Source organism: Aethina tumida, chromosome 1, assembly GCF_024364675.1.
Source record: "Aethina tumida isolate Nest 87 chromosome 1, icAetTumi1.1, whole genome shotgun sequence".
NCBI classification, from domain to species: domain Eukaryota; kingdom Metazoa; phylum Arthropoda; class Insecta; order Coleoptera; family Nitidulidae; genus Aethina; species Aethina tumida.
The window spans coordinates 66,123,618-66,149,649 of record NC_065435.1 but is presented as its reverse complement, the minus strand read 5'-3'; the positions used below and the strand labels follow the sequence as shown (position 1 = coordinate 66,149,649).

Genomic DNA, 26,032 nt, shown 5'->3' with positions numbered 1-26,032 from the left:
AACTCCTATTCGAACAAGCATTATCGCCAACAAAAACGTTGTCACCGATAGCAGCTTAAAAATTTGAAATTATACCATTGACAATATTCCTGACATATAGAGGGCCGGCCATTGTGTGTTAATATGTGTACAATTCTGTACGGCCATTATAACAAATTCCTCCCCATGCTATTATCTTTGAATTCTTTGACGATTGCGATACGAGCTCCTGTAACATTTTGTAGCTGATCAGCTAGTAGCGAGGAGTTTTCCTTGGTTTTCATGTGTGGAACATTGAAAAAATAAAAAAAACGATAGTGTATACCTTCAAAAATAACACACTAAACTTTACTATGCATATCTCTCTTTGAATTACAGCGTTCCACTCAACATTAGAAAGTTACGTTTACTACGAGACCAACCAGTGTTATTGTTAGGACTGTTATAATGAAAATATTTTGGTTGATCCAACTCATGGATCATTCTTCACTTTGTGTCAGTTTTTTATGCAATTAGTAATTTAGTGATGTGTAAAACTTGTTAAAAATATGGCTTTTAATCAAGCAAGTTCACGAAGCTTAGGATTCAAAATTGCTGTAATGATGTTTCGAATACCAATTTTGAGACTATGACAGAAAATGCATTTGAAATAAATAGACGTCTAACGGCTATGATGTCCCTTTTGGGGATGGGAATAAATTGAGTTAAGCCACCGAGCTGCCTCGAAAGAGGGCCTATAATCTGGAGGACATGGTACAACAGCCCATCAGGTGCTTTTTGAAGAAGAATAGAGTGAATTACATGAACCTGGAAAAGCAGATTACAATTATTAACATACTCATTTTACGTGGGTGTAGACTTTATAGAAAATTCACAAGAAACATATATGAAACAATGGATGTCAAGAATGACAGCACCAAGTTTTTCTTGTTTGAAATTTTCGAAAGTTTCATAAAGCAAATTGTTGGAATATTATTAACTTAGCTATTTTTTTAAGACTTAAATTTAGACGATTCGTCAATAAAACTACCAAATAAAAAAATATTGTAAAGTTAATGATTCCTTAATAATTTATTTAATGAATAAAGCAGTTTCTACAGTGGCTCATGTTCACTGAAACAACAAATTGGTAGACATGGTAATAGGTTGTAAACAACATGTCCAGAAATTAATGACTGTGTCAAAAAAGTCATTACGCTTCCTTTAATACGTGTTATCGAGTTATCAGCCTTTTGTTACGTGAGATGGGGAAATCTCGTAGACGGTATGTGTTGAAAAGAACGGGAAGAATGTCATACAATTTTCGTAAAAAAAATATATATATTCCAAATTATTTTGCAAATTTAACATATATTTATACTAAACGTCTAAACGTACTAATAAATGTGGATTTTAAAAATTTTAAAATATGTACTATATGTTTCCTAAAATTAATTCCAATGATAGTTTTTACTTAATATTCTTTCGTAAAGTCTTTGGTGATATAAATGATAAACATTAAAAACAGTGGCTACAGTTAAATATCTTTTTAAATCACGAAAATGACGAAATTCCAAAGCTTATTGATATTAACAAACGAATTTAAATCTCAAAATAAAACCAACAAACAGGTAGTTTTATTCAATCCATTGTAAACCGAATAATAAAACCGTTAAGGGGGCCCCCTCTCTCAAAGAGTAGCGAAACCAAAGTGTTCTAGCAACAGGCGCCACCTACTGCTCCAACAAATTCAAAAGCGTGGAAAACTGTTTTTTTTTACTCCAGCCGACGCAAAAACATTAATGGCGTCTCAGTGAGAAGACGAACCAAGAAAATGCCAGCCGCAACGACCGAAAACCCTAAACCCAATCCGGACCAAATGTGGAACGTCCTAAAAACGCACATTTTACGTGAACGTGCGCGTAAAAAGCAAGAACGTGAAGCTGAAGTCGAGGAGGAACGGTTGAGGAAAGAACGTGAGGCTAGAGAACAGCAGGATGTGATGACTTTGGGTGAGACACGAGAACAAATCCAACAACTGGAAACGAAGCTGACGCAGCTCAAGGAGGAGAAGCACCAATTGTTTTTGCAGCTCAAAAAGGTGCTGAACGAAGACGATAATCGCCGGAGGCAACTTGTTAAGGAGAAGTGAGTAAATTATACTAAATTTTATGGTTTGTTTTGTTTTTAAAATTAATGAAATGTGTCGGTATTGTAAAATTTCAAAAGTTTTTCGTTTGAAGCCTCGTCTACATTAATCTCAAATGACTGTGTTATGTGTTCAAAAATTGTTGTGCAATGAGCTCTACTGTGTTGTTAAAATGAATTTGATTTTATAAATACGTATTTTGATATTACTGAGATATATTGTCTATATATTTGAAAAAATGTGTAATATAAAAAATTACATGGGTTAAATTTTATGTAATACTTAATGAATAACTCAAAAGATCTAAAGATAAGCTCTGCGATACCAAAAAAATGTTTTATTATATAGCTTATCTACTACGTTTTTCATAGTAGAAAAATGAGAAAAATAAGTACTTCAGTTAATTTCCCATCTTTCAAAATGGCTATAATTCCTGTACACAAGCGAGAAATAATACTTTGTGCAACATTGAGTCCACCTGGGATATCTATTTCATTAATTCCAGGTTCCAACATTCAAATTGTTCCCTCACATCTAAAATTAATTTACGTCTAAGCATAAGCACGTTGTATTGACTTCACATATTCTTTATCTATTGTATTTTTATTTTTATCTCTTCAAAATTTCTCACTGTTCTGCTGTTAACATCTAGATAAAATTGTGTCGAAATGTCTACTATGTTTAGCGAGGATGTTTGAGGGAAAACTTTTTTATAATTTATCTATCTTCTATCTTAGGAGTTGTTTTTCGTGAACGTCCTGGACGTGGACGAATTTACACAAAATCTTCGAACAGTACTCCCAGTAATATCTAATGTTTTTGCCATGCCACATTGTATATACTGTACCTAAATTCAAGTGAAAAGTAAACGTGTTTAGGCAAAAATCGCAGATGATAAAAATCGAATTTTTAAAAATATTCCACACTCTTTTCTACCAGAGAGAGTTTCTACCAGAGCCTGTTAAAAGTTTACAACTAAATAAGTCAATATGGGAGGAAAAGCAAAAATAAAATAAAATTTTGTACGATCCTTTGTATAATTAGAATAGGGAATTGATGCCAGTAATTTAATAAATGTAGACCACATTTTATCAATTTTTATTGTTGATTACAGCGACATGCATCTGTCAGCCCTACAGACTATGCCGGGTGCGTTCGTGCCGCAGACAGTTTACATATCACCGGCTCCAAGAGGTCAACAAGTAGCCGGCCAACAATACAAGACGACTGTGAAGCGGCCGCGGAGCCCGAGCCCTCAGCCCGCTGTGCCCGTATCGATGTACCATCAGGGATACGCGTACAAGCCTGCGCAGCAGCAGCAGATGGGGTATCAGACTTCGCCGCAAAGTGAGTATTGCTTTTATTGTTATTAGTATAAATTTGTCGTAAAGTGACCGTCGTGTTGGAAAACGAGTCAAGATTTTAAATAAATAGAAAATTAACAAATTAAAATTTTAATTAGATTAATTTACTACAAATGTAGAATTTGATTTTTTGTACCAACACAATTTACAAAAGGTAAATGACAAGACTAAGTTTGAAATAAAAAACTAACACATTCTATCATCATCTACTTCCAGAAGACGACACACGTCGAACCAGCGAACTCTCTCGCGCCGTCCTGTGGAACAGTAAGTATCTATCATCCCTTTTGACTCGCACCATAACCCATCCAAATCTCATTTTCAGAACCCTCGCAGTACGCATCGCAGACTTCTGCCTTCTATCCTGTACCCCCGCCACCGAACCCCCAAGAACTACCCGTCTATTTTCCAATACCAACTCAGTCGCAGCGCGCCTACGACTCCCGTCCCCAAACGGTCTACGTGGAATCCAAACACGACTACCATTCGAGGGCGGGCCACCAGAAAGCTTTGGGATACGTTAGGCAGTTTCAGGGGCAGCAGGTTTATCAAGGGCGAGTGTACCAGGGAGGTATGGGGGGTTATTTACCCAGGGAATAATTTACGTCGGTTTCATGTATGGATACGTTAAAAAATGATGAATTGATTCATCTATAATGATTTTCAGATTTCTGTTATTAACACAGAATATATTGTGTTATTATGGTTAAACATTTTTTGATAAAATCTTTACTATGATATGGATGAAGATGAGACCTACAAAAATTTATGGTATGGTCAATAAATTACGAAAATTGGTATTCCGAACTGGCGACGTCTACAAAACATTAGCCGGATCATAAAACTTTATAATTACTGATATCTGTGAAATTATAGATAGTATTTCAAGTAATTGTTGTATTTCTACTGATACAAACATCTTTTTACTTATAATTACTTAATTATGTTTGGCGTCCACAGAACAAACAAATAGATACGATAAACCTTCTTCGAAGAACGATTGAAAAATTCACTTCACTGTTGTCCTTTGGTGTCATTCACATGAAATCTAATTTAAAATTGACTGGAAATTTAATGCAAATTTCGTCGAAATACATTGAAACCCTTCAATGTTTTCCCAAATTTTTAAAGAATTTTAGCATTTCATTGTTTCGTTGATTTTTTTTCACAAAAATCGTTGTCTGTGAGACATTTATAGCTGTACACTGAAGAACTTTTTGCAGACGAGGGCCTCCAATTAAGGTTTTTTCTTAAACGGTCCACAATGTCACTTAAGTACTGAACATTTATATAATGCCTTACTGACATTTTCCTTATTTATCTTTATATATGTTGATATATATGTGATATATCTGGTTATTTAGAGCTATCAATTACGATAGTACATTTAAAGTAAAGTCCACCAACGTTCATCGTTCCTATTTTTTATAAAACTCACTACTATTATTTACAAATAAATATAATATTTGAAGTATTTTAAAAATTATATTAGATATAAGTAATCAGAAATATACGCGAAGATTCAAACAATCCAGCGCAATATTACTCATACTTTGAACATTGATGGTGATCATCCTCTGTTAATTTAATAACTCTAATTCTTGTGATACGCAATTTTTCAATTTTTATAATTTAAATTATTGCCTTCTACAATTTTCAGGTATAGAATTTGGTAGAGTGACAAAATAACCAGAATTTTTTTAATATTCAGAACGCTCAACAATATTTTATAATTACAATTGTCATTAATATCGTTAACATGAAAAATTTTCACATTCAAATAATGAGTTTCAATTCGAAAGTTGTCTGCATATTTCGGACAAGATTTTAACTTATTAAATCACTACATAATAAAAAAAATATTGAAAATTATCTTTTTTGTCCTTTACTCAACTAATTATTATTAGAATGAGACATACATATTAAAAATTCTTTTCATATTTATTGTGTTACATATTACTATCTAAATGTAATGATATTAGACCAAACTGTAATTAAGGACTAATGTTTAGTAATTTTTGCATTAATTTTGAATGATTACAGTGCATTTCATTATCTTCATATTTCTTCGGAAATAGTAAATTCTGCTCTTTTTTTATTTATTTAAAATTCAAAAGTGGGGGGGGGTTAAAAACTCATTTGTAATTCCAACGATGAATAAATGATTACATCACTTTTTTAAACAAATAACATCATTATTGAAATCATGAATAATAACTTTATTTTTCGATCTATATCATTATATTATTATCATAATATAATGATACGAAACAACACTTTGGGATTAATGATTGTAATTATTTCGTTAAATTTTCCAAACGTTAAATCCCTACAATGCTTTTCAATATCTTTATAATTCTTCGGAAATAGCAAATTCTGCTCTTTTTTTATTTATGTGATAACATACATCCGTAAGATAAAGCAATATGTAAACTGTTTTATACATATTTTTATCACATTCAATGATTTTTTTATTAACAATATTAATTTAAAAATTTATTTATCCACAAATTGAGAGAAGTTCAAAAGTGTTCGTAATTTATGGGTTTTAAATTTGTTATTCCAACTATGAAAAAATGATCACTTTTTAAAACAAACAACATTATTAATGAAATAATTAACAATACTTCGTTTTTTGATGTATAACTGAACAAAAACTGAGAAAACTTATTTTTCATTTAATTTAATTTATTTTAATTGGAGAAAAGAATTTATTAGTATTTTTACTACATCGAGTACTTTAAAAAATATATCATTTCCACATAGTTTTTATATTTAATTAAATTCATTATACTTTAAAAAGATCAATCAATTATTATCGTTTATTTAAGTCTCAAAAATGAGATAGATACTTTTCAAAAGCCATAAGCGGAGGTGAATAAAAGTTATTGCGTTGGATTATTTTTTAAAATCAAACATTAAGTAATAAAGTAATTGTTACTTATATGAAAAACAGAAATATTATATATACGAGGATGATCCGATAAGTACTTAGTTTCCAAAAGAAAAACAAAAATTTTGGTGGTGGCGATTTATTTTATCTGAAATATACATTTTCTTGAGGTCTGCAAAGTAGGCCTCCGTGGCGACGATGAACACATTCAAGTTTCAAATGATTTTTTCAAGTTTGGGAACAAAAAGAAGTCGCACCGGGCAAATCTGGAGAACACAGTGGGTGGGGCAGCAGTTCGTAGCCCAATTCACCGTACGATCTGGCTGAAATTTCGACAGTAGCCGTCTACGAGAATGTACTACACGATAGTAAATTGCTCTTGCGAGTATTTATCGGACCACCCTCGAATATATATATATATATATATATATATATATATATATATATATATATATATATTATGCAATAAAATATAATTTTTAATGTTACCTCCAACAATTATATTTAAAAAGAATTTTATTGTATTAATTTATTCCTATTAAGATACATATAATTTTTAATACTATATTGATTATGGCTTATTTTTTATTGTTAATAAATATTTTTGATACAATTTTGTATTTAATTTCGACTGGCCCATTTTCCATATATTATCCTAAACATTTAAAGAAGAGAGTGACATGAAAATTGAGAAATATTACGTAATTGCACAAATAAAACCAAATTAAAGACCACGTATGGATACATTTGTTTGGAGGTAAGTATATATTTCATTGGAATCATAATTTTTATTCAGAATATTACTTGTGATATTTGGAAAAAAGTAGAAGTAGAAGTAACTATGCCAAAGACACAGTAATGGATATCAACTCAAAAATGCTACATTATATCAGAGAATATGTATGATTCACTTGACTTTATACTTTATAGTATAAAAAATCAAATATTTTCATTAAAAAATATACATGTAATTTTACTTATACTTCTGAATCTTCATTGCATGGACCGAACCAATTTGTTAATATTTTTTTTATTTTTCTATATTTTTTCAAACCTTATGCAGCGCCCTGAAAAGTTCTTTTAAATTTGGATAAATTGTACGCCTTATTTGCCTGTTCACTGACCCCACAATTATTAATAGGATTGAGATCTGAAGTCCCGGTCGAGGCAAAACATTTATGTTTTGTTTTTGCAACAAGTCTTCATATATATATATATATATATATATATCGGATTAGTACAGTTTTACTCTGTAGGAATTACATAAGTTGTCAATAGTTAACACACATCTAACATAAACTTCTCATATTTTTTAAATGTTTACTCTAAACCGTTATTTTGAAAGTCGACATCTTTATTTAAGAAAATAAACTTAATTTGTTAAATAAAATCAAAGCCTCTTCCTTATATACATGCACATACACGACTTACGGTGGTTTCTAATACCCATTTAAAAATTGAAAGTATCAACATTTCGTCAGAAAAAAATAAACTATTTTTTTTAACTTTGATTATAGATATCTGGCATATTTTTTTGACGTTGACATAATGGAAGAATCTTTAGTATCAATAAATAGATACATTAAAATGTGGGAAAAGAAATTTGAGATTGTATTATATAAGTGCATTATGTTGAACTGGAAATAGTTCCCGTTTAATCGACATTTTCTCTAAACTTCCACTGGGATGGTAGATATTGTAGATAGAAGTTTAAGCAGAAGAAAATTGTTTTCCTTAGCTATACAGCTTAGAAATATTTTTAAGTCGGTTATAAATTGAATTGGAAATTTAGACAAGCTGCACCAAATGAGTTAATGGCTTCACTTATTTCACTGATTTCGGGTAATTAGTATTTACTATTCCTCTATTTTAAGTATATTATACAAATACTGTATTATGTATACATTTACAGTTTTTATGATATTATTACATACAATATAGAAACAATATACATTATATTTAAAAATAAATTATATTTCAACAATCTTCAATAGATTGCCAACAAGAATTACGACGGCACGTGGAATACGGTAATATTAATGGAGCCTTAGAACAAATTAACAACGGAGCCGACCCTAACTATCGTTATAAAGATGGTGCTGCAATTATACATATTATAGCAGAACGAAATCAAATCAAGATGTTTAAAGAAATCATTAAGACTTTTGAAGGCTTGAAAATTAATATGAAACATTCTCAGCTTGGAGTAACAGCGTTGATGATATCAGTATTTCTATACAAGACTGAGATGGTAGTGGCTCTGTTAGAGTAAGAAATAGTGCATTTTTTCAACTGGTTTCATTTTGAGAAATCTAGATATTTTAATACATGTTAATCCTTTTTGGTGAGTACATAAATTTAAATTGACGGATAATAATAGTATTTTACAATTTCTTTAGTCAAATAACTAATGTTTATTTAAATTTTCTATTTTACGACAAATTCATAGCTTTAAATACTAGTGTAGGAAATCTTTTTTCAAATAAATTCATCTTCAAATGTTAGGGATATTAAACTTTTATGAATTTAAATGGATTCATTTTAAGTGTAAATGATGGTATATATAGGCAGTGAATATTATAACTGTTATAAAAGATAAAGAAAAATACGTTTTAAAAGAAATCAGTTCAATGTGCATTTAGTTTATAATTGATTACAGTATTAAGACGTATAGAACAACTGGAATACTGAAATCTGGAATCAATCAGGTTGAATTTGTAGATAAGCACAATGTTGCACAAAGTGTTATATCTCGCTTGTGTACTCAATTTTATCAAACTGGCTCTACTTCAGAAATATTAAGGAGTGAGAGATCAAGGAAAACTATTAGATAGTAAATGAAAACCGATATTTGCGATTGAAAGCCAGCAGGGTTCCTAGAGTGTCCTGTTCTCAACTGGCTGGTCAGCTACAAAATGTTACAGTTTGTCAAATGTAGATTTTCATTCACGAAGACTATTGTGGAACTTATATTCGATCCATGCCCATAAGCAACAACAATTACATTGGGCAAGGAAAAAATAAAAACATCACGCTATTTGTAAATACATTCTTCAACATCCCTAAATTTTAAATAACCGTTTATTTAGAAAAAGTTGTCAGATTATTTAAAAACTTTAACTTCACATGCTGCTTCTATTACTAAAAAATTAGTTCACATTAGCCAACCAAGTTACTTTTGTATTGTCACAAAGTAATTGATCTTAGACCCATGTTAAGTGTAGAATCAACGTCATTTGAAAGAAGTCGATCGTATATTTTAAATATTTAATAATTTAATACTCGTATACATAAAAATATATTTAGATATTTTAAGACTTTTATTGCCATATATAGCCTAGTACGATTAAGATGGAAACACACCTGTATTTTTTTATTTAAAACTCAATTTTAATCCGTTCGTGTACAATGATATTTAATAGTCAAATAAAAATTCATTCGGACATTTTTCTTCAAAAAATGGCTTCTCCACTCACATTAACATTCTTCAAAATGAGCATACACTAAATTGAATATAAAAATTACACACAAATCGATATTAATCGACGACAGAGCGTCGTCAACATTGTAACTTTTAATTAACATAAATTCGACGTCCCATTATGGGATATTTCTATAAACTTGTGTCATTAGTACTTTTAGTTTTAGGGAAAACGCTGACCCAAACATACTGGACAACAAGAAACAGAGTGCTTTACATTACTCAACTCAAAGAGGAGATATTAAAATAACACAAATATTATTAAGATATGGGGCGAATTCAGTTAACAAAAACATTTTTGATAATACACCTCTGTCCCAAGCTGTAATAGAAGTACCAAATCTTACGATTACATTTTTACTATTACAATTTGAATATAGTACCGATTACATGGGAGATTTATTTTTAGGTAGCGTTCATTAAGTATTTGGATTAATTGAAATATTTCATTAGATTATTTTCAGATGCTTGTCTTTATTGCAATAGCCGAAAGCGCAAAAATATTACAATGTTACTAATTCATATCGGTCGAGCGAATATTAATTATCAACATCGAGATACTAAAAAATCATGTTTGCACATCTTGGCTATGACAAATTACGTTCCACTTGCGGTCTCTCTTTTAAGAGAAGGTGCGGATGTTAATTTAAAAGATATAGACAATCGATTAGCTATAGATGTTGCAAATGAACATCGAAATGTCGAGGTCCGTATATTAACAAATTATCAGTTTTTTTTTTAATAATAATTTTAGATGTACTCGTTACTGACGGCAAATGAAAAAGAAATAAAGAGTTACTCTCGTAAGTAATACAATCAGAGATGACATTTTTAAATCTATTTTAAATATGTTGTTCTCTCTTACACACTGCATTTTAATAATAATTATTATATTATTTTCTAGCATTACCCGCAACCGCCTCCAAAAAATCTGTCGTTTTCTCAATTCCATCAGAAGTCATAATTCCTAAACCAAAGGAAAAGAAACATATTAGTTTTAGTTTTAAGTGAATGGAAATGATATAAATATATATTAATATGATATTATTGTATAGTATATACTGTATATTTACTAAGTAAATTCTAATAATTTTAATTTATTTTTTGATATTCGTTTATATTTGCGAAACTTTTAAATAAAACGTTTGGTAAAGTTTCGCAAATATCGTAAAAGGTTTGTAATGTATTTATTAAAAAGAGCCCTTTTATTTTTAACATGATTTAATAATTACTACATTTTCTTCTAAAAATAATTCAATTTATTAATTTTTAATTGGAGATTTTGTTTAACTTTTTTATTGTAGTTTTCTGTTTCCGAATGTGTATATATATATATATATATATATATATTTATCAGTTAAATTTATCTTATAAATATGTTATATTGCAACAAAGAATAACTCTGTCCATTAATTTTATCTTATTTTTTAATTTTGTTAATATAAGATTAAAGTTTATATCTGACAGTTGTAGAAGCGGCAACGTTGCATAACATAACCTATAATACGCCTCTATAATTTTTTTATAAATTTCTACGACATTAGTTTAATAAATATTGATATAAATAAGAGATCTAAGAATAATACACTACAAAAGACAATGTCAATGTAAATAGCGATGTGAATTTTATATCAAATGGCGAGTTCTTTAGAAAATGATATAGGTGTTAATGAGATTGATTTTGCAGAGATAGAAATTATACAGGTAAATATAACAACAGATTTTAACAGAATCTACTAATCCTACAAGAACTGTATCAATTGCAGACAATTGGAGAAGGTGCATTTGGTGTCGTTTGTAAAGGAAAATGGGACAATAAATATGTGGCAGTTAAAAAATTAAGAGGTGATTCTGAAATCAAAGCCTTTCGGGCAGAAGTCAGACAATTATCAAGGGTAGATCATGAAAATATAGTAAAACTGTATGGAACAACTAGAGACCAAAATGTATTCTGTTTGGTTATGGAATATGCTGAAGGTGGCTCACTTTATAATGTTTTACATTCATCGAAAGTACCTTATACATTAGCACATGCCATGAGTTGGGCATACCAGTGTGCCAAGGTATGAAAACTGCTATTATGTTTATTATTATTACTATATGAAGATTTTTTGTATTTATTTATTTTATATATGAAATTATTTAAAACTCCATCAACAAATTAACTTTTACTTTAACTTACTTTAACTTAATAATAATAAACAACATTTATAGATAAATTTAAAAATAAATTGACACAATTTTTTTTCTTAAAATTGTTTATTAAAAATGAGAATTATTCATATTTTAGAATGTATTAGCAAAATGATTAACTGGTGTTAAGTGTAATTAAATAAACAGTTGCTATTAAACAAAAAAATTAATATGTATTAAAGTACTTTTTCTTAACATAGATCTTTTGCAGGGAGTGAGATACTTACATGCAATGCAACCTAAACCGTTAATACATAGGGACTTAAAACCTCCAAACTTGTTACTGATAATGGAAGGGACTCGTTTGAAGATATGCGACTTTGGCACGGCAGCTGATAAAAACACCCAATATATGACGAACAACAAAGGATCCGCCGCTTGGATGGCACCTGAGGTACTTGCTATTAATAAAATATCGGTTTCTTTAAACAAAAATATTTTTTTATGCAGGTTTTTTCATCGACGTGTTATACTGAGAAATGTGATATATTCAGTTGGGGCATCATTTTATGGGAAGTGTTGTCCAGAAAAAAGCCATTCCAATCCAAAGGTTCGGCTTTTGCAATTATGTGGGCGGTTCATAAAGGTACTAGACCACCTTTAATGCGTAACTGTCCGAAACCCATTGAAAAATTGATGACTGATTGTTGGACTGCTCGTCCTGAAGACAGACCCAGCATGAATGAGGTATGTCTGCAATGAATAAGTAAAGTAGTTGGAATTAAACTACTTTTCTGGATCATACTTACAAAGTGTTATATTATATATTATTTTAAATTTTGATTGTTTTTAGGTTGTCGAACGTATGGAGACAATTTGCTGCCTCTTGTCAGGTGCTGACGAACCTATTCGAATTAGCGACGACATGTATGATGTAGATGAGAGTCTAGATGAGGAAGAAGAAGATTACGAGATTTCTAGTCATTTTGCATCAATGGATCGGAGATGCGATTCCGTTAAACAAGTACTACCTCAACCAACTGGTGATATGAAGCAACCTTTAAATATTCAGGTTGATCCTGTAAGACAATTTTCTTTGTTAATTTACATTTAAAATCTTAATTAATGTTTGTGCAAAAATATATACTTACTAATTAATCCTATGTATGTTCCATTGTATAGTGTTTAAAGGTGGCAATCAAATTCAGTGTAGTCTGGCCCAACATTTGCCATTTAAACGCTTCTGTCATATTTTTATATGTAATTTGATTTTAATGAATAACAAATATGTTAGCAATGAAAAATTCAATGCATGCATACCAAACTGTTTTCTACATCACCTGGCAGAGGTCTTTTACAAGCTTTTTCATAAGCAAAAACTTTATTAAAACATTTTTATTAAAAAATAAGGACGTCATTGAATTTTACAGTTTCGAAAATATAAGAACTTTTTCTACATATATAGAGTTTATATATAGGATTTCATCCAGAAACTCCTAGTGCTATTGTATTATGTTATAACAAGATGTAAATAATAAGTAATCATTACTTAAGTTTAGATATTTTAATTATCTTTGTCGCTGTGTTTCATTTTCAAATGAAGGGAAACATTCTTACAGAAATATGTTACAGAACAATATTTAAATGTTTGATTTCAATATTCTATAGAAAGTTCTATATTTTGATATATTTTTACAGTTGTACAACCAGGGGCTCAACTGATGTCAAATAGGTTTTTGACAAATTAAAATACTGGTCTAAATACTGGGGATTTTTTCAGAACTGTTTGAAATTAAGATTAATTATAATTGAAGTTATTTAAATAATGAATAAATTCTTTGAATTAGAATATGAGAGAAACAAATTATTACAGAATATGCATAGTTGTAGAAAAAATTATATATTCAATGGACATACTTAGTACAGGTAAAGCAATAACAACTTACAAAATAAATTACTTGCGGGTTATTAATTTTTCTTTAATAAATATAAATACAAAATTCTATTAATCTTAGTAGAATGTCATTAATATACACATCAAAGAGCGATTAATCCATCTGAATATTGAGAGAGACATCATGTACCACAGGGACAGTAAAAGTCTACCACTACGGAGCGAAGTGGAGGCTTTTGGTGTCTCCGTCGTGCATGATGTCCCTCTCAAGATTCAGACGCATCAAGCGCTTTTCGATTTGTACGTTCTTAATGGAATATTAACATAATATTTCAAGTAATTAACGTATCCATTTTATACTTCTATATATTTAAGTAATTGTGAAATTATTTTATGTATAAAGTGCGTTGACTGGGATATGTTTTCCTAATATTTCATTATTTAAACAGTTATGTTATTTATACTGCTGATAATGTATGCTTGTAAAATTATGATTACATATGAGAATAATTATAATTTCTTTCAGAATGCTTGGGAAAGAAGTTACGAAATGCAAACGATGGCTGGTTTCGATAGAGCAGTTCCACGCAACCGTAAGTTTTTTTTGTTAATAGTATTTCGAACCATATTATTATGATCACTTCTGCTTCTGAAATCAGAATGTCGCCTTAACTAGGGCGATGATTTGAGTTTTTTGTTGTAATGTCTGAATGTAATTATTATTTAAATAGTCACTAAACTAAATGGTACCCAAAAAAAAAAAAAAATAAAACACATTACTATTAATTTGAAAATGCACACCCTTAATTAAATGTCTTTAAAACTTTTTGGTATTACAATCGAGGCTTCATGTCGTTCCATAAGTTTTGAATTACATTTAGATTTGGATGAGAGCTTTTAACCAATATTGAGCAATATTGGACGCTTGCTTCGAATCAGTTTCATGCATAAAAATCCATCTAACTGATGGATTGTCAATGACAAACGATTCCATTATAACATTATAACATGTTATCTCTCATGAACGTTTCCTCCACAGTGTCTCAAATTTTTGTAGTGTACTTAGGGACCAAACTTGGAGTGTATTGTTCACCAATTGATCGGATTCTATGGAACTTTGATTCATTACCTAAAGAACTCTTCGCCAAATGTTTGAAACATAATATATTTTTGTGCAAACTTTAATCTTGTGCGAATATTCTTTTTTACTGGAATAGATCAGTGCAAGTTTTGTTCGTTGAATAGATGTCTTATTCTTCTACTAAACACACAGATATAGTATGATTCATTTAATTAATTTTTATTTGTCTGTAAAACAAGAAAGGATTTCGTGAACTGACTCTTTTAATTTCTCGGTCTATAGAAGCAGTTATAAGCATTTTATTATCTTTAAAACGTATCTAATATTGAATATGAAATATCTTAGAAAATGTTTTATTTTAAATTTCAATTCTCTGACTACCACTGTTTAGGAAGTACCGGAAAAAATAATTTACATTAAAATAACGTAACATTTTTTAAACAACTTTTATTTAACTAAATTATAATCAAGAATTTTTTGAAAACCTCTTAGAATGAAACATAAAACAACTAAAAAATTGGGTTGTTCAATGATTCTATTTCCAAATATATTTATTGCATATTGAAATTTCAACATTTGCAACATCTCCAAATTCATTAAAATTATTCTCGAATTCAAATTTGCACAAATTATGCCTTTTGAATGTACCATTTTTAATAGAAAAAATATTTACAATACAATGTAGGAAAAAATAAATAGCATAATTAGAAAAGTCTTAAAAAAGTCTTCAATTAAAATATGCAGTTTATTACAAAAATGTTAAAATATAATGCAAAAATTTATTCATATGAATAATGCAATTACTTTTTGGGGTATCTATCAAAACATAAATATGTAGCCGTAAAAGTTTTATACAATACCATATGTTGTTGCAAATTGTACACCAAGAATTGTTGTCTACTACAACAAAACTTTTATAGTCCTACATAGGTAAGAGAAAACAAAAAAAAAATAGAGAAGTTGGTTGAAGCTAATTTTGATATAGTTTTTCACACAGGAGATTTAGAAATTAATTTATTTTTAATGACTAACAAAAAGCAGGGACAAAGTGTCTTACGTTCTAGACAAAATTCAACAAATAAGTGTACTTTGAAATGTAGCTAAGCAAATATCTTATTTAATTACTCACAGTAAGATAAAACTGATTTTATATTATTTCAAATTTATGTAGATATTTTTAACAAACTTACATATGCGAATATTTTTCAATGTGACAGAGGCACTTATAAAATCTTACTTCTTGAAATAATCTCTTATAATAAATAATTGCGGTTGTATTGTGTGTAAATGTTGCACAAACGATTCGGTGACACATTTATTTTATTTACTGGCACCGAATAGTCTCATATCATTATATCAAGCGGGATACAAGCTGTTCCGATCAGATTGGACGGGCAATTAAATTCGTTTCGTTTATTTTCAGCTGCATTAAATTTAGACACAAACAACTAGAATTATTCACACTTCCGAAATATATGCAATTTTCCTCCAGTTATATAATTTATTATTATAATTAGTCGTATATTAATCATTTGAGAGGTTTAATTTCAACATCAATTAGTACAAATATAAACAAGGTAAGAATTTACACTTTTCATTATTCGATAACTATTTTATTGCACCGGCTTAATTAATTCGTCAAACCTGTTCGGAATGAGGTTTGTGTGGTATCAAAAATAAGCGCTTTAAAAAAATGGTGTCGGATCCATTGTGTGCGTTAGTCACAATATTAATTTTGGTCTGCGTCTGAATCTGGATCGTAAGTCACGAGCGTGATTAATTTTTGTACGATGCCAGCTGGAAATTCGGTCGTAACATTGTTTGTGTTTCAAAATTAAATTGTATCCTTTAAAGGACTTTTTCAATAAACATGAATTTTTGCTTCATACCACAACAAATCAAATGTGAAGAAGTTAAGAAAGAGTAAAATATTTTTTAAGAAGTAAAATATTTGTTTAAAAAATATTAATTATTGTTGTTGGTTATTTATATATAAAACTAAAGGACACTTTTTTATTTACTTACAACTTCATTATTTCATGATACCATTAATATTATATTTAAAACTGAAATTAAATTATTCTTAAATTACTCATACAACTATGTTAATTACAATATTTTTTAACTCTCTTGATGTGCTAATAATTTAGCTTTTTTATTCTCTACATAATTGTAGACTTACTTTAACGGAATAGTAAAAAATACCTAAAATATTTAAATTGTTAACAAGGTCTGTACTTAATACTATAAGTCTTATAAGGTAAAAGATATTTACCCGGTTCTAACTTTCTACTTTGGTTTGGTGTACAAACAAACCCTTTATTACTTTATCAATAATTCTTTGCTCCTATGGTAGTGGCCAGAATATAGCATATTAAAAATATAAGCTCTACTATTTGAATGTTTTTTTTGTTTTTATTCTGTTATTATTGTGTCTACTATGCAGCTGGTTAATTTAATTTCATTCTGCCTGTTTTTTTTTTCATTGGAAACAATATAACAACTTGGGGGAAAGGGGACTTGCTGAAATTAGTTCAAGGAGATTAAAGAAAAGATATATATAGAATATGAGGGTCCTATTTCAGTTTGCTGAGGATCACATTTACTAGACCATAGAATAGTGGAGCTGGGTAGTTTTTAGTGACAAGTCTAAATTTAATTTATTTAAAAATGGCGTTTCTGAGTTAACACTCCAGAAATAGTCTATTATGTCTGTTATGTATAACTTCACTTCTTCTGAGTTTCCTTTTGGTAATAAACACAATAATGCCCCTTTGCAATTTCTATATTAATAATAATTTTATAAACATTTGAAGCTATATTACAATACTTTTTTCTAGTTCTCTTCGATTTCACATACTTCGCTTGAGTATATAACGAAATAGGAAGGGATGGAACCACGCAATTCAAAACTCTACCACAGACATACCAAACTTAAACAATATCCATTATGAAACGCGATGGTGGTTCAGTTATGGTATAAGGATTCTTTGACGTAGTTTCTTACATATTATAGTACAAGACATATGACACCATTTATGTACAGAGATTTAAGTAATAATTTACTTCCATCTATTAAAGATATGTATTTAAACATGATGGTCCCAAACATAAATCCAAAATTATGACAGACTGATTAAAAGATCAAAGCTTCGATGATTTCCTTCCAGGTTTCAATCTACAAATATGAACCCAATAGAAAATATGTGGGATTACGTTGATAACCAAAATCCACATAAAAATTATACATATTTAAATGAACTCGCAGCATTTTAAGATGCTTGGAGGAATATGGACATCTATACACAGAAATTGAATGTTAAATTAAGTTTTATTCATTTATTAAATGAAAATTTCTTTTAAAATTAAAATTTTTATAAATATACTGTACTTTATTTATAATGTATACAAGATTCTTTTGTATGAGTGCCGATGAAAGTATCATAAATCAACTTTTTGACAATTGTGTGACTGATGTGCTAAAAATTTCGAGTTTATTTTGATTGAATACTGTTGTATAAACGCTTTAAAGACTATTTAAAATTTTTAACTAGTTTAAACTAAAACTTATAAAAACAATACACAATTTAAATGTAGAAACAAATATTTTGGTTAATTTGTTAATAATTCCTTATTTATATACGAATAATATTTGTAAAATTGAAAAGAAAAAAATTATGATGATACTCTTATTTGTTTTATATTACCACAACGATAATAAATGCAATTTAAAGAAAACATTTACTGACTATTTTGCTATTATTATTTTATTAGAAGTTGAGAATTTTATATTTGAAAGTAAATTAGTTATGTGTGAGTATTGATGAAAGCAACATAAATCATACAACTTTTTGACATTTGTATGAATGATATTCTAAAAATTTCGTGTATTTTTAATCTACACATAATTATAGAGTTTATTTTAACTGAATACTACAAATAAACGCCTTTAAAGACTACTTAAAATGTTTTTAAACATTAGTTTTAATATAAACATAATGGTTTCTATACAATATTCTTTAACTATGTTGTATGACTGACCTAGTGTTGATAGAAGCAGCATAAGTCCTTCAACCTTTTGACTTGTGAGAATGTGCTGAAAATATTTTGTAATTTTAATCTACATATAATTGTCGAGTAAACAAATATGTAAATTACAGACAATATACTTAAAATACTTTAATCATTTGCAAATTTCAGACTGTATTCATTTTATTAAGTTAACGTAAAAATGTTATATACGCAATTCGAACATTCTAGTTTGGTTTGATGATTGTACAAACAAACCTCTTCGTTAATTATTAATAATTCTTCGTTTATAGATAAATAATTATTTTTGAACCGAAGCCAAATGAAACTTTGCAACATAATAAATTTATCTACTTTTAGTTAATTGCATGATTCACAATGACTGGTCATAATTATTTTGAAAAGGTGAGCGGTTCGAAAAGAATTTCAAAAACAAAATAACAGACACCTTAAAAGCTTTTGTTTTGAACTTTTAAGGTATAAATGTTAGTAACAAAATATAATATCTTGTAATATGAACATATATAAATATATTGAAGTTTATTATTAATTTTTTAATTATTGTGATCATTCAGAAGTAATATAGTCTATTTTTGACTCAAATGTACTAATTGTTAATAAAAGTTAATTCTAGACCCTCTTCTTTCGTTTTTTAGAAATGTATCCAATAATTTAATATTTTAAAAAACTAAAAACACCGCGAGAGGAATGAAAAAATAGCCCGTGGAAATGTTTCAGGAAATTTGATTGACACCATTTCCAAATAGCAACGACTTTAGAAAATGGGATTCTCGGTATCGCTCTATTTCAATTTCGTTTCGCGATGTGTACAAAACGAAGAGACGGGAGTCAGTCACATTGGTTGAGACGCGGCTCTGTGGAGCACATGAGGCATCTGCTTTTAGCACCGGTGACTCACCCGAATGGATTTAGAACGTGCTTTTCCTCATCGTCTATCTGCGTTTTGTTGTTTAGTATTTTCGGTCCCGGATCCCAAACTTATTTTGCGCCACGTCCGCACGCTAACCCGATTTTGTAACTTTTCCAATACGTATCTTGTATGTTGACATGTTGAGAGATTTATCGGTATGATTCATTTTCGAAAATTAACGTAACTCCTTTAAAATGCTCAACTCGGTGATTGTAATTGATGGTGCCTCCTATTTTTTTCCATTCCAACTCCTTTTAAATATCAAAGCAAAACACTTGGCCATAATTTATTTCGAAAACCACTTTCCATAGTTTTGTGATTGTCGCCATAAATATCTCGGCTGACAACCCGAGGCAGTTGCTTGACCACCGCCGGTTTATTTTAAATCCTCGGAACGGACATTAAAGTTTAAAGCCCCCGGTGTGTGTGTGTAAAACGAAAGGAAAAAAATCGGACGTGCTATTTTCGTTTCGAGATTGTTGTAAAGGACGTGCGGCACAAATGTACGCGAGACAAGTCCCGGAACATGCGCACACACCATCAATTTGTACTTTTAGCATCGGGAATCGTGAATAATAGCGAAGGATTGTGCGTATGGTGTGTGCTCTGGTGTCGGTTTGGTGCGATTTCAAGTGGGTATTCAATCGAACAGGTGGTTTTCGATTTGACAAAAACAAACACGGTAATTGTCGGTAATCGCGAAATAGACTATTGACAATATTGGAACTGCTAGGGCAGATGGATTAGCTCCGCTCCAGAATGAGCGAGGTCGCAAGAGGAACGAAGACTGACTTGTACTACTTGTAGCTGAAGATTGATACACGATGTCAGCTGAAATCTTTACGTCTCGCGAGACTCACAGCAGGTGGATTATTTACAGAGAACATAGGACTGAAAGTGGTTAGTACCATGGTTACAGCTTTTGTCTTCTGATCATCCAAAACTGAATATCTCCCCTTTGTCACTGTCCTTTATGTTATATGTTAAATTAAAACCAATTTGAATATTCTTCTTTGCTTTTTTGGCCTTGAAGAATTTTGACTTACTAAATTAATGAATTTATTCAGAAACAGATGTCGTCGAAAAAATGTTGTAGTAACTAACAGCTACATTGAAAATCTTAAAATGAGTTCCGAAGGTCGGAAGAAAAAAATAATTATATCAAATATATGTGGATGTTTATTAGATGCTGTGAATGAGTTATTTTTCATCGCTACAGATTATCGGCTCTATGAAATTCTTTTAAAAGTTTATCAAAATAAACATATCTATCTCAAACATAAACTAACTCAAATATTCATCGGTTATTTGATGTTATTTTTTCAGATTTGTTACTATTTTCGATAAAATTTACGAAGTCACGTTACTAATTCATAATAAATTAACATTTTCTCGAAAATATATTTTTGTTAGTGTTCAACGTGCAGGCACAAGAATATGAGCATTTTTTTGTTCATTTTATTTAAACATAATCCTTTTAAGAATCCTGTGCTGGCAACATCTTTAATACTTAAAATATAATCACCGTCAAAACATGCTTTACGATCCATAACTATTAATTAAATAATTAATGGACGGAGTTTATTTTTGTGTCTTGTAGTAAAATCGTTACACAAGAAACTATATTCAGATATTTCCCTAAACAATCTAAAAATATCTCGGACACTGATCACAATATGAATAAAGCCTTGGAACCATAATTTGTGGTTCGAAAATGTGGTTTTATTGTACTCAAATTGTAAATAAGAATATTAATGTGTCATGCATTAAAGGAGCAAGTGACCCTAGTTAAGTTGCGCATGTTGTAAAAGTTGAAAGGCTCGAAGGTTTTCTCAGAGCTCTGCCAACAAAATCAAGGACAACGGAAACAAAATTTGGATGGTGCTAACATGTATATAATGTTGACAATGTTTCCAACCCGATTTAAATAAATACATCCATAATTCAATGATTCACTGTTGGTTGAAAAATGTCTCAAATAATTTGTAATTTTACTTTACAGGTGCAACGAATACGCTACAAGCCAGCATCCAGGAAACTGTTGGCAGAAACCCAACTAAAGACGACCAAAGATTCTTATTAGATTGCCTAGAGCCTCACTTTAGACCAGTTACGCCGGACCAAAACAATCCTGCTTCAATGCAACTGTACGAGGATCATCATGAACTGGCTAAAGAATATTTAAAAGTGAGTTTTTAGTAAAAATTGTAATTACTCAACTCAATTCTTAAACTGTATTTTTATCCCCAGGTACAATCAGAATTGGTGATGGAGGAACAGAAGAAACAACAATTCCTGGAAGAAGAGCGGAAGGAGAACGAGGAGTTTCAGAAGCAAATTCAAATTCTCCAGCAAGAAAAGGAGTCCCTACTGGCGGCTCGTAATATGCTTCAAGAGGAAAGCTATAGGATTAGAAACCACAATGCGAATAATAGAGAAGATGGATGGGTGGTAATTAATAGAAGTCCGGAATCTAGCTGATATCAGTATTGATTGTGTTAATGTTAATATGTATTATAATTTATATTTTATATTGTTAGTGACTTTTTATAATGTAATTTTATATTTGTAAATGTATATATATATATATAAAGATTTGTGTGATTTTAATTGTTAAGAAATTATTAAATCATAAGAATATGATATTTAAATCTCATATAACCTTATTAAAATTGGAAGAATATCAAAATATTGTAGAATTGTGATATAAAAATGAAGTTTTTCATTCATCATCTTTATAATTTTTAAATTTATTAAAATAATTTAATTCGAATAAAATCGATTTAGTATTACTGGAGATCAGAATCTGAGGAATTTAACTTAACAAAATAGCAAATATCAATAAAATCATTTTAGTTTTTGAATTAAAAATTTTCATTATTTAAATTTCATATTTTTGAATCTAATAAACAGAATAGATCTAGGAGAATTAAAGATCAATGTTTTACAAGAACTTTGCTGTCTATTTATGTTTAATAAAGTATTAATTTAATTAAAAATTAATTTTAAATGACTGAAAAACATTAACGATGTACACCATGGTAAGCTTGGAGTTCGCATTTTTAGACATAGAAATATTTTCTTTTGGTCATAATTTGAAATAAATAATAGTTACGTTAGTTTTTTTATGTAAATTGGCCTTGCTTAAAATTACTAATTATCAACATCAACAGAAATAAAACTAATTTCTACAGAAATGAAAATTTAATTATTTACATAAATACAATAAAAATTTTATAACGAATATTTATTTACATTTCTTTGGAAATATAGAACACTATATTTGATTTGCAAAACATACATCACCTAACTAAGTTCAAATAAAAGTATTACTCATGAATTCTACAAAGAAAATTATTGAAGACATTTTTATTTATACAATAACTAGCAAGAAATTAAATACAGTAATAAACACAATATAGTTATTTTTAAAATATTCATTTTATACAATTAATGTTTGATCAATCACTAGTAAAACATTTAATGCTTAAACCATAATCACAATATATAATAAGGAGATGGTCAAACATTAATCATTATCATGAAATTTTAATCTGAATAAATACAACTTTAACAAAAAATTAATTATGCACATGATTTCATTTAAGTAATTTTTTTAAATAATACTAGGTATACCTCCTAGTCTTGAGGAAAAGTTTAGTAAACTGCCTTATTATAAAGTTTTTAGTAATGTATGTTATTTTGATTCATTTTGTGCAGATACTCACACTAACGTCAATTAGGCAATAAAATAATAAAATATAAACTCCACTATTGTGATGTACATAAACATTTCACATGCTTCACTAATTAGAATAGGTAAATAAAATGTTTTATTTCAGTCATTTTATAACACATTAATAATGTCCAACATTCAAATTAATTGTCCCAAACACTAAATTGGTAATGCTGAGCTAGCAGACCTCTTAAACATTCCACTAATGAAGGATAAACCAGTTGTACCACCTGGTACATTCGAAATCACAGTCCACAACAATGAAACAATTTGCCCCACAGCAAACAGAACAGTGAATGGAGTACTTTGCAAATGCAGGGCACAATATAATGTTGCAAATAATGTGCCTCCATAAGTCAGTGTTAAAAATATCCTCTCTCTTGTAAACATGTGTTTTAAATATGCTATTGGACCCCAAAGGAAGAAAAAGCTGAAATGCCATTTTATTGTTATTGTTTTCATGATTATGTTATTGACTTACCTTAAAACAAAAAATATACTGCCTAATGTAAATAACAGGGCAAACTTTCTAGCTTTAAATAGTAATACAGGGATGTACATTAATGATATGCTAAAACAAAGAATGCCCATGCAAATGCATATTCCAAATAGTGTGAATCGTTGAAATCTGGACTAAAAAATATAAGATTTTATAAAATAAAAGCAATGGTTTAGATGGTGTATAATTACCAGGCTTGGACAACATTCTCTTTTCGTTTCTTGGTACCATGACTCAGTCTCTTCAGGCTGATTCTTTTTAAACCAACCTGTTATCTTTGGTGCTGGGATTGTTGGCATCTGAATTTTGAAATTTTTCTTCTGATCACTTTGCAGGAGTAAATATTCATCTAAATCTTTCTTCAAATCCGCCATATCTGTTATTAATATTATCTAAATTTCGTGTAAATTTATCCAATTTCTTGTTGTACATTCAAAACATTGAGCTGTCAAAAATGTAAGGTTATGTTGGTAGATAACGAGGTGGCAATTTCGCATCCATTCATAGATTAGAAGAGATGAGTATCTTAATTACCTTAATTACAATAACTAGTTCTAAGATTTGTCAATTAACTTTGGGAATGAAGAGAAAAATATTTGACGGAAAACTGTCAAAAGTAATTTTTATATTTTGTTTTTTTAAACTTTATTGTTAAACGGATTTTTGATTTTACTTTTGATTTTTAATCTTAGTACAATCAAGATTTTTTAAGGATATTTACGTTTTGTGTCACTATTTAACAATATTCTTAATAGTTGGTATTTATTCTTAATAAGATTTATATTATTTTATTAAATCTCACTTTCACCGAGTGAAAAGAAACATTGCTTTCCAGAGTAGAGGAAAAGAATAACTAAAATGAAATACCAAGGTCTAAATGTTGTTATCGTTAAAACTTATGATGCGTCCGAAAAATAATTTACAATGCTTATTAACAAATATGAAACAACACACACTATTAAAAATACAATAAGAAAAAGTCTTAGCAAAAAAACCTTCTTTTATTGATAAACAAATTGGAAAAATTACTAAATAATTGTCTTCTAGGTAAATAAAAAAATAATTGGGTCATACAATATCCAGTATAGTGTCTAGTCGAACATTTAGGCGTGGCCTGGGTGAACAAAACTTGCAAGAATATAGTTCAGTAAAGAAACTATTTATATCAAAAAATAATGTTTGAACAAGTCTAAAAGTTGTATTAATTATCCTCCAGAATTTTGGAGAAGGATATTTTGTTCAATAGAACAAGATCAGGTGGTAAAAAATACATCCATCAACCTCCTAATAGAAGTTTGGATCCCAAATGCACTACAAAAACATTGAAACACAGTGGAGGAAAATTTTAGATTAGAGTTTGTTGTTATTAATTGAAGAGTCGTGAAATTTAATTTCAAACGGCTATTGCCGATATTTCATTGAATCTGTCACCGTTTACAAATGGTTATAACAAACAAAGGGTGCAAATATATATTTTTTTCAAGTGTGCTATTTCGGTTAAAATGAATAACGAGGGAAATAATATAGTGTAATTATTCCAAATAAAATATGAAATATATTGATATTACTAGTTCTCTGGTTACCGCAATTGACAATTTGAGGAACGACGTGTAATCTCGATTAAAACATCAAAAAGAATCAAATTTAGATGAATTGTGGTTATTATTAAAGAGTCGTGAAATTTAATTTCAAACGATCATCGGCGATATTTCATGGAATCTTTACGTCACCGTTTTTAAGTGGTTATAAGGAACAAAAGGTATCCAACAAAATATTAACAATTTTGTTTAACGTTTTGTATAAATTATTTAACAAATTCAAAAGTGTGATCACAGAAATAGATCAGCCTCATTTCGCATGTGTTTCGTATAAGATATAATTCAA

General features: G+C 29.3%; 4 protein-coding genes across 6 annotated transcripts; 3 read left to right on the top strand and 1 right to left on the bottom strand.

Annotated features, from left to right (window-relative positions):
- The first annotated feature begins 1,167 nt into the window (after positions 1 to 1,167).
- On the top strand, positions 1,168 to 4,396 carry LOC109608394 (G protein pathway suppressor 2). 3 transcript variants are annotated; one of them, XM_049961209.1, is made up of 6 exons: positions 1,168 to 1,243; positions 1,744 to 2,106; positions 3,222 to 3,454; positions 3,688 to 3,738; positions 3,797 to 4,087; positions 4,158 to 4,396. In XM_049961209.1, exons 1-5 carry the CDS (start codon positions 1,224 to 1,226, stop codon positions 4,069 to 4,071), a joined length of 942 nt encoding a protein of 313 aa, XP_049817166.1. In that variant the 5' UTR covers positions 1,168 to 1,223; the 3' UTR covers positions 4,072 to 4,087; positions 4,158 to 4,396. The 3 variants fall into 3 exon arrangements, with proteins under 3 accessions (XP_049817166.1, XP_049817165.1, XP_049817164.1); XM_049961208.1 differs by having other exon boundaries at positions 4,139 to 4,396; XM_049961207.1 differs by having other exon boundaries at positions 3,797 to 4,396.
- A 3,626-nt stretch (positions 4,397 to 8,022) lies between these two features.
- Positions 8,023 to 10,941, top strand: LOC126266543 (putative ankyrin repeat protein RF_0381). Its single transcript, XM_049970738.1, has 6 exons — positions 8,023 to 8,206; positions 8,359 to 8,632; positions 10,013 to 10,254; positions 10,310 to 10,551; positions 10,600 to 10,648; positions 10,750 to 10,941. Exons 1-6 carry the CDS (start codon positions 8,179 to 8,181, stop codon positions 10,854 to 10,856), a joined length of 942 nt encoding a protein of 313 aa, XP_049826695.1. The 5' UTR covers positions 8,023 to 8,178; the 3' UTR covers positions 10,857 to 10,941.
- A 404-nt stretch (positions 10,942 to 11,345) lies between these two features.
- LOC109608402 (mitogen-activated protein kinase kinase kinase 7-like) lies at positions 11,346 to 22,523 on the top strand. Its single transcript, XM_020024829.2, has 8 exons — positions 11,346 to 11,549; positions 11,612 to 11,908; positions 12,250 to 12,432; positions 12,489 to 12,725; positions 12,832 to 13,059; positions 14,399 to 14,465; positions 21,916 to 22,100; positions 22,164 to 22,523. The coding sequence occupies exons 1-8, from the start codon at positions 11,481 to 11,483 to the stop codon at positions 22,392 to 22,394; spliced, it is 1,497 nt and encodes a 498-aa protein (XP_019880388.1). The 5' UTR covers positions 11,346 to 11,480; the 3' UTR covers positions 22,395 to 22,523.
- A 1,200-nt stretch (positions 22,524 to 23,723) lies between these two features.
- Positions 23,724 to 24,814, bottom strand: LOC109608414 (uncharacterized). Its single transcript, XM_020024841.2, has 4 exons — positions 24,683 to 24,814; positions 24,340 to 24,593; positions 24,131 to 24,282; positions 23,724 to 24,079 (listed from the first exon to the last, which is right to left on the bottom strand). Exons 2-4 carry the CDS (start codon positions 24,520 to 24,522, stop codon positions 23,809 to 23,811), a joined length of 606 nt encoding a protein of 201 aa, XP_019880400.2. The 5' UTR covers positions 24,523 to 24,593; positions 24,683 to 24,814; the 3' UTR covers positions 23,724 to 23,808.
- Between the last annotated feature and the right edge of the window lie 1,218 nt (positions 24,815 to 26,032).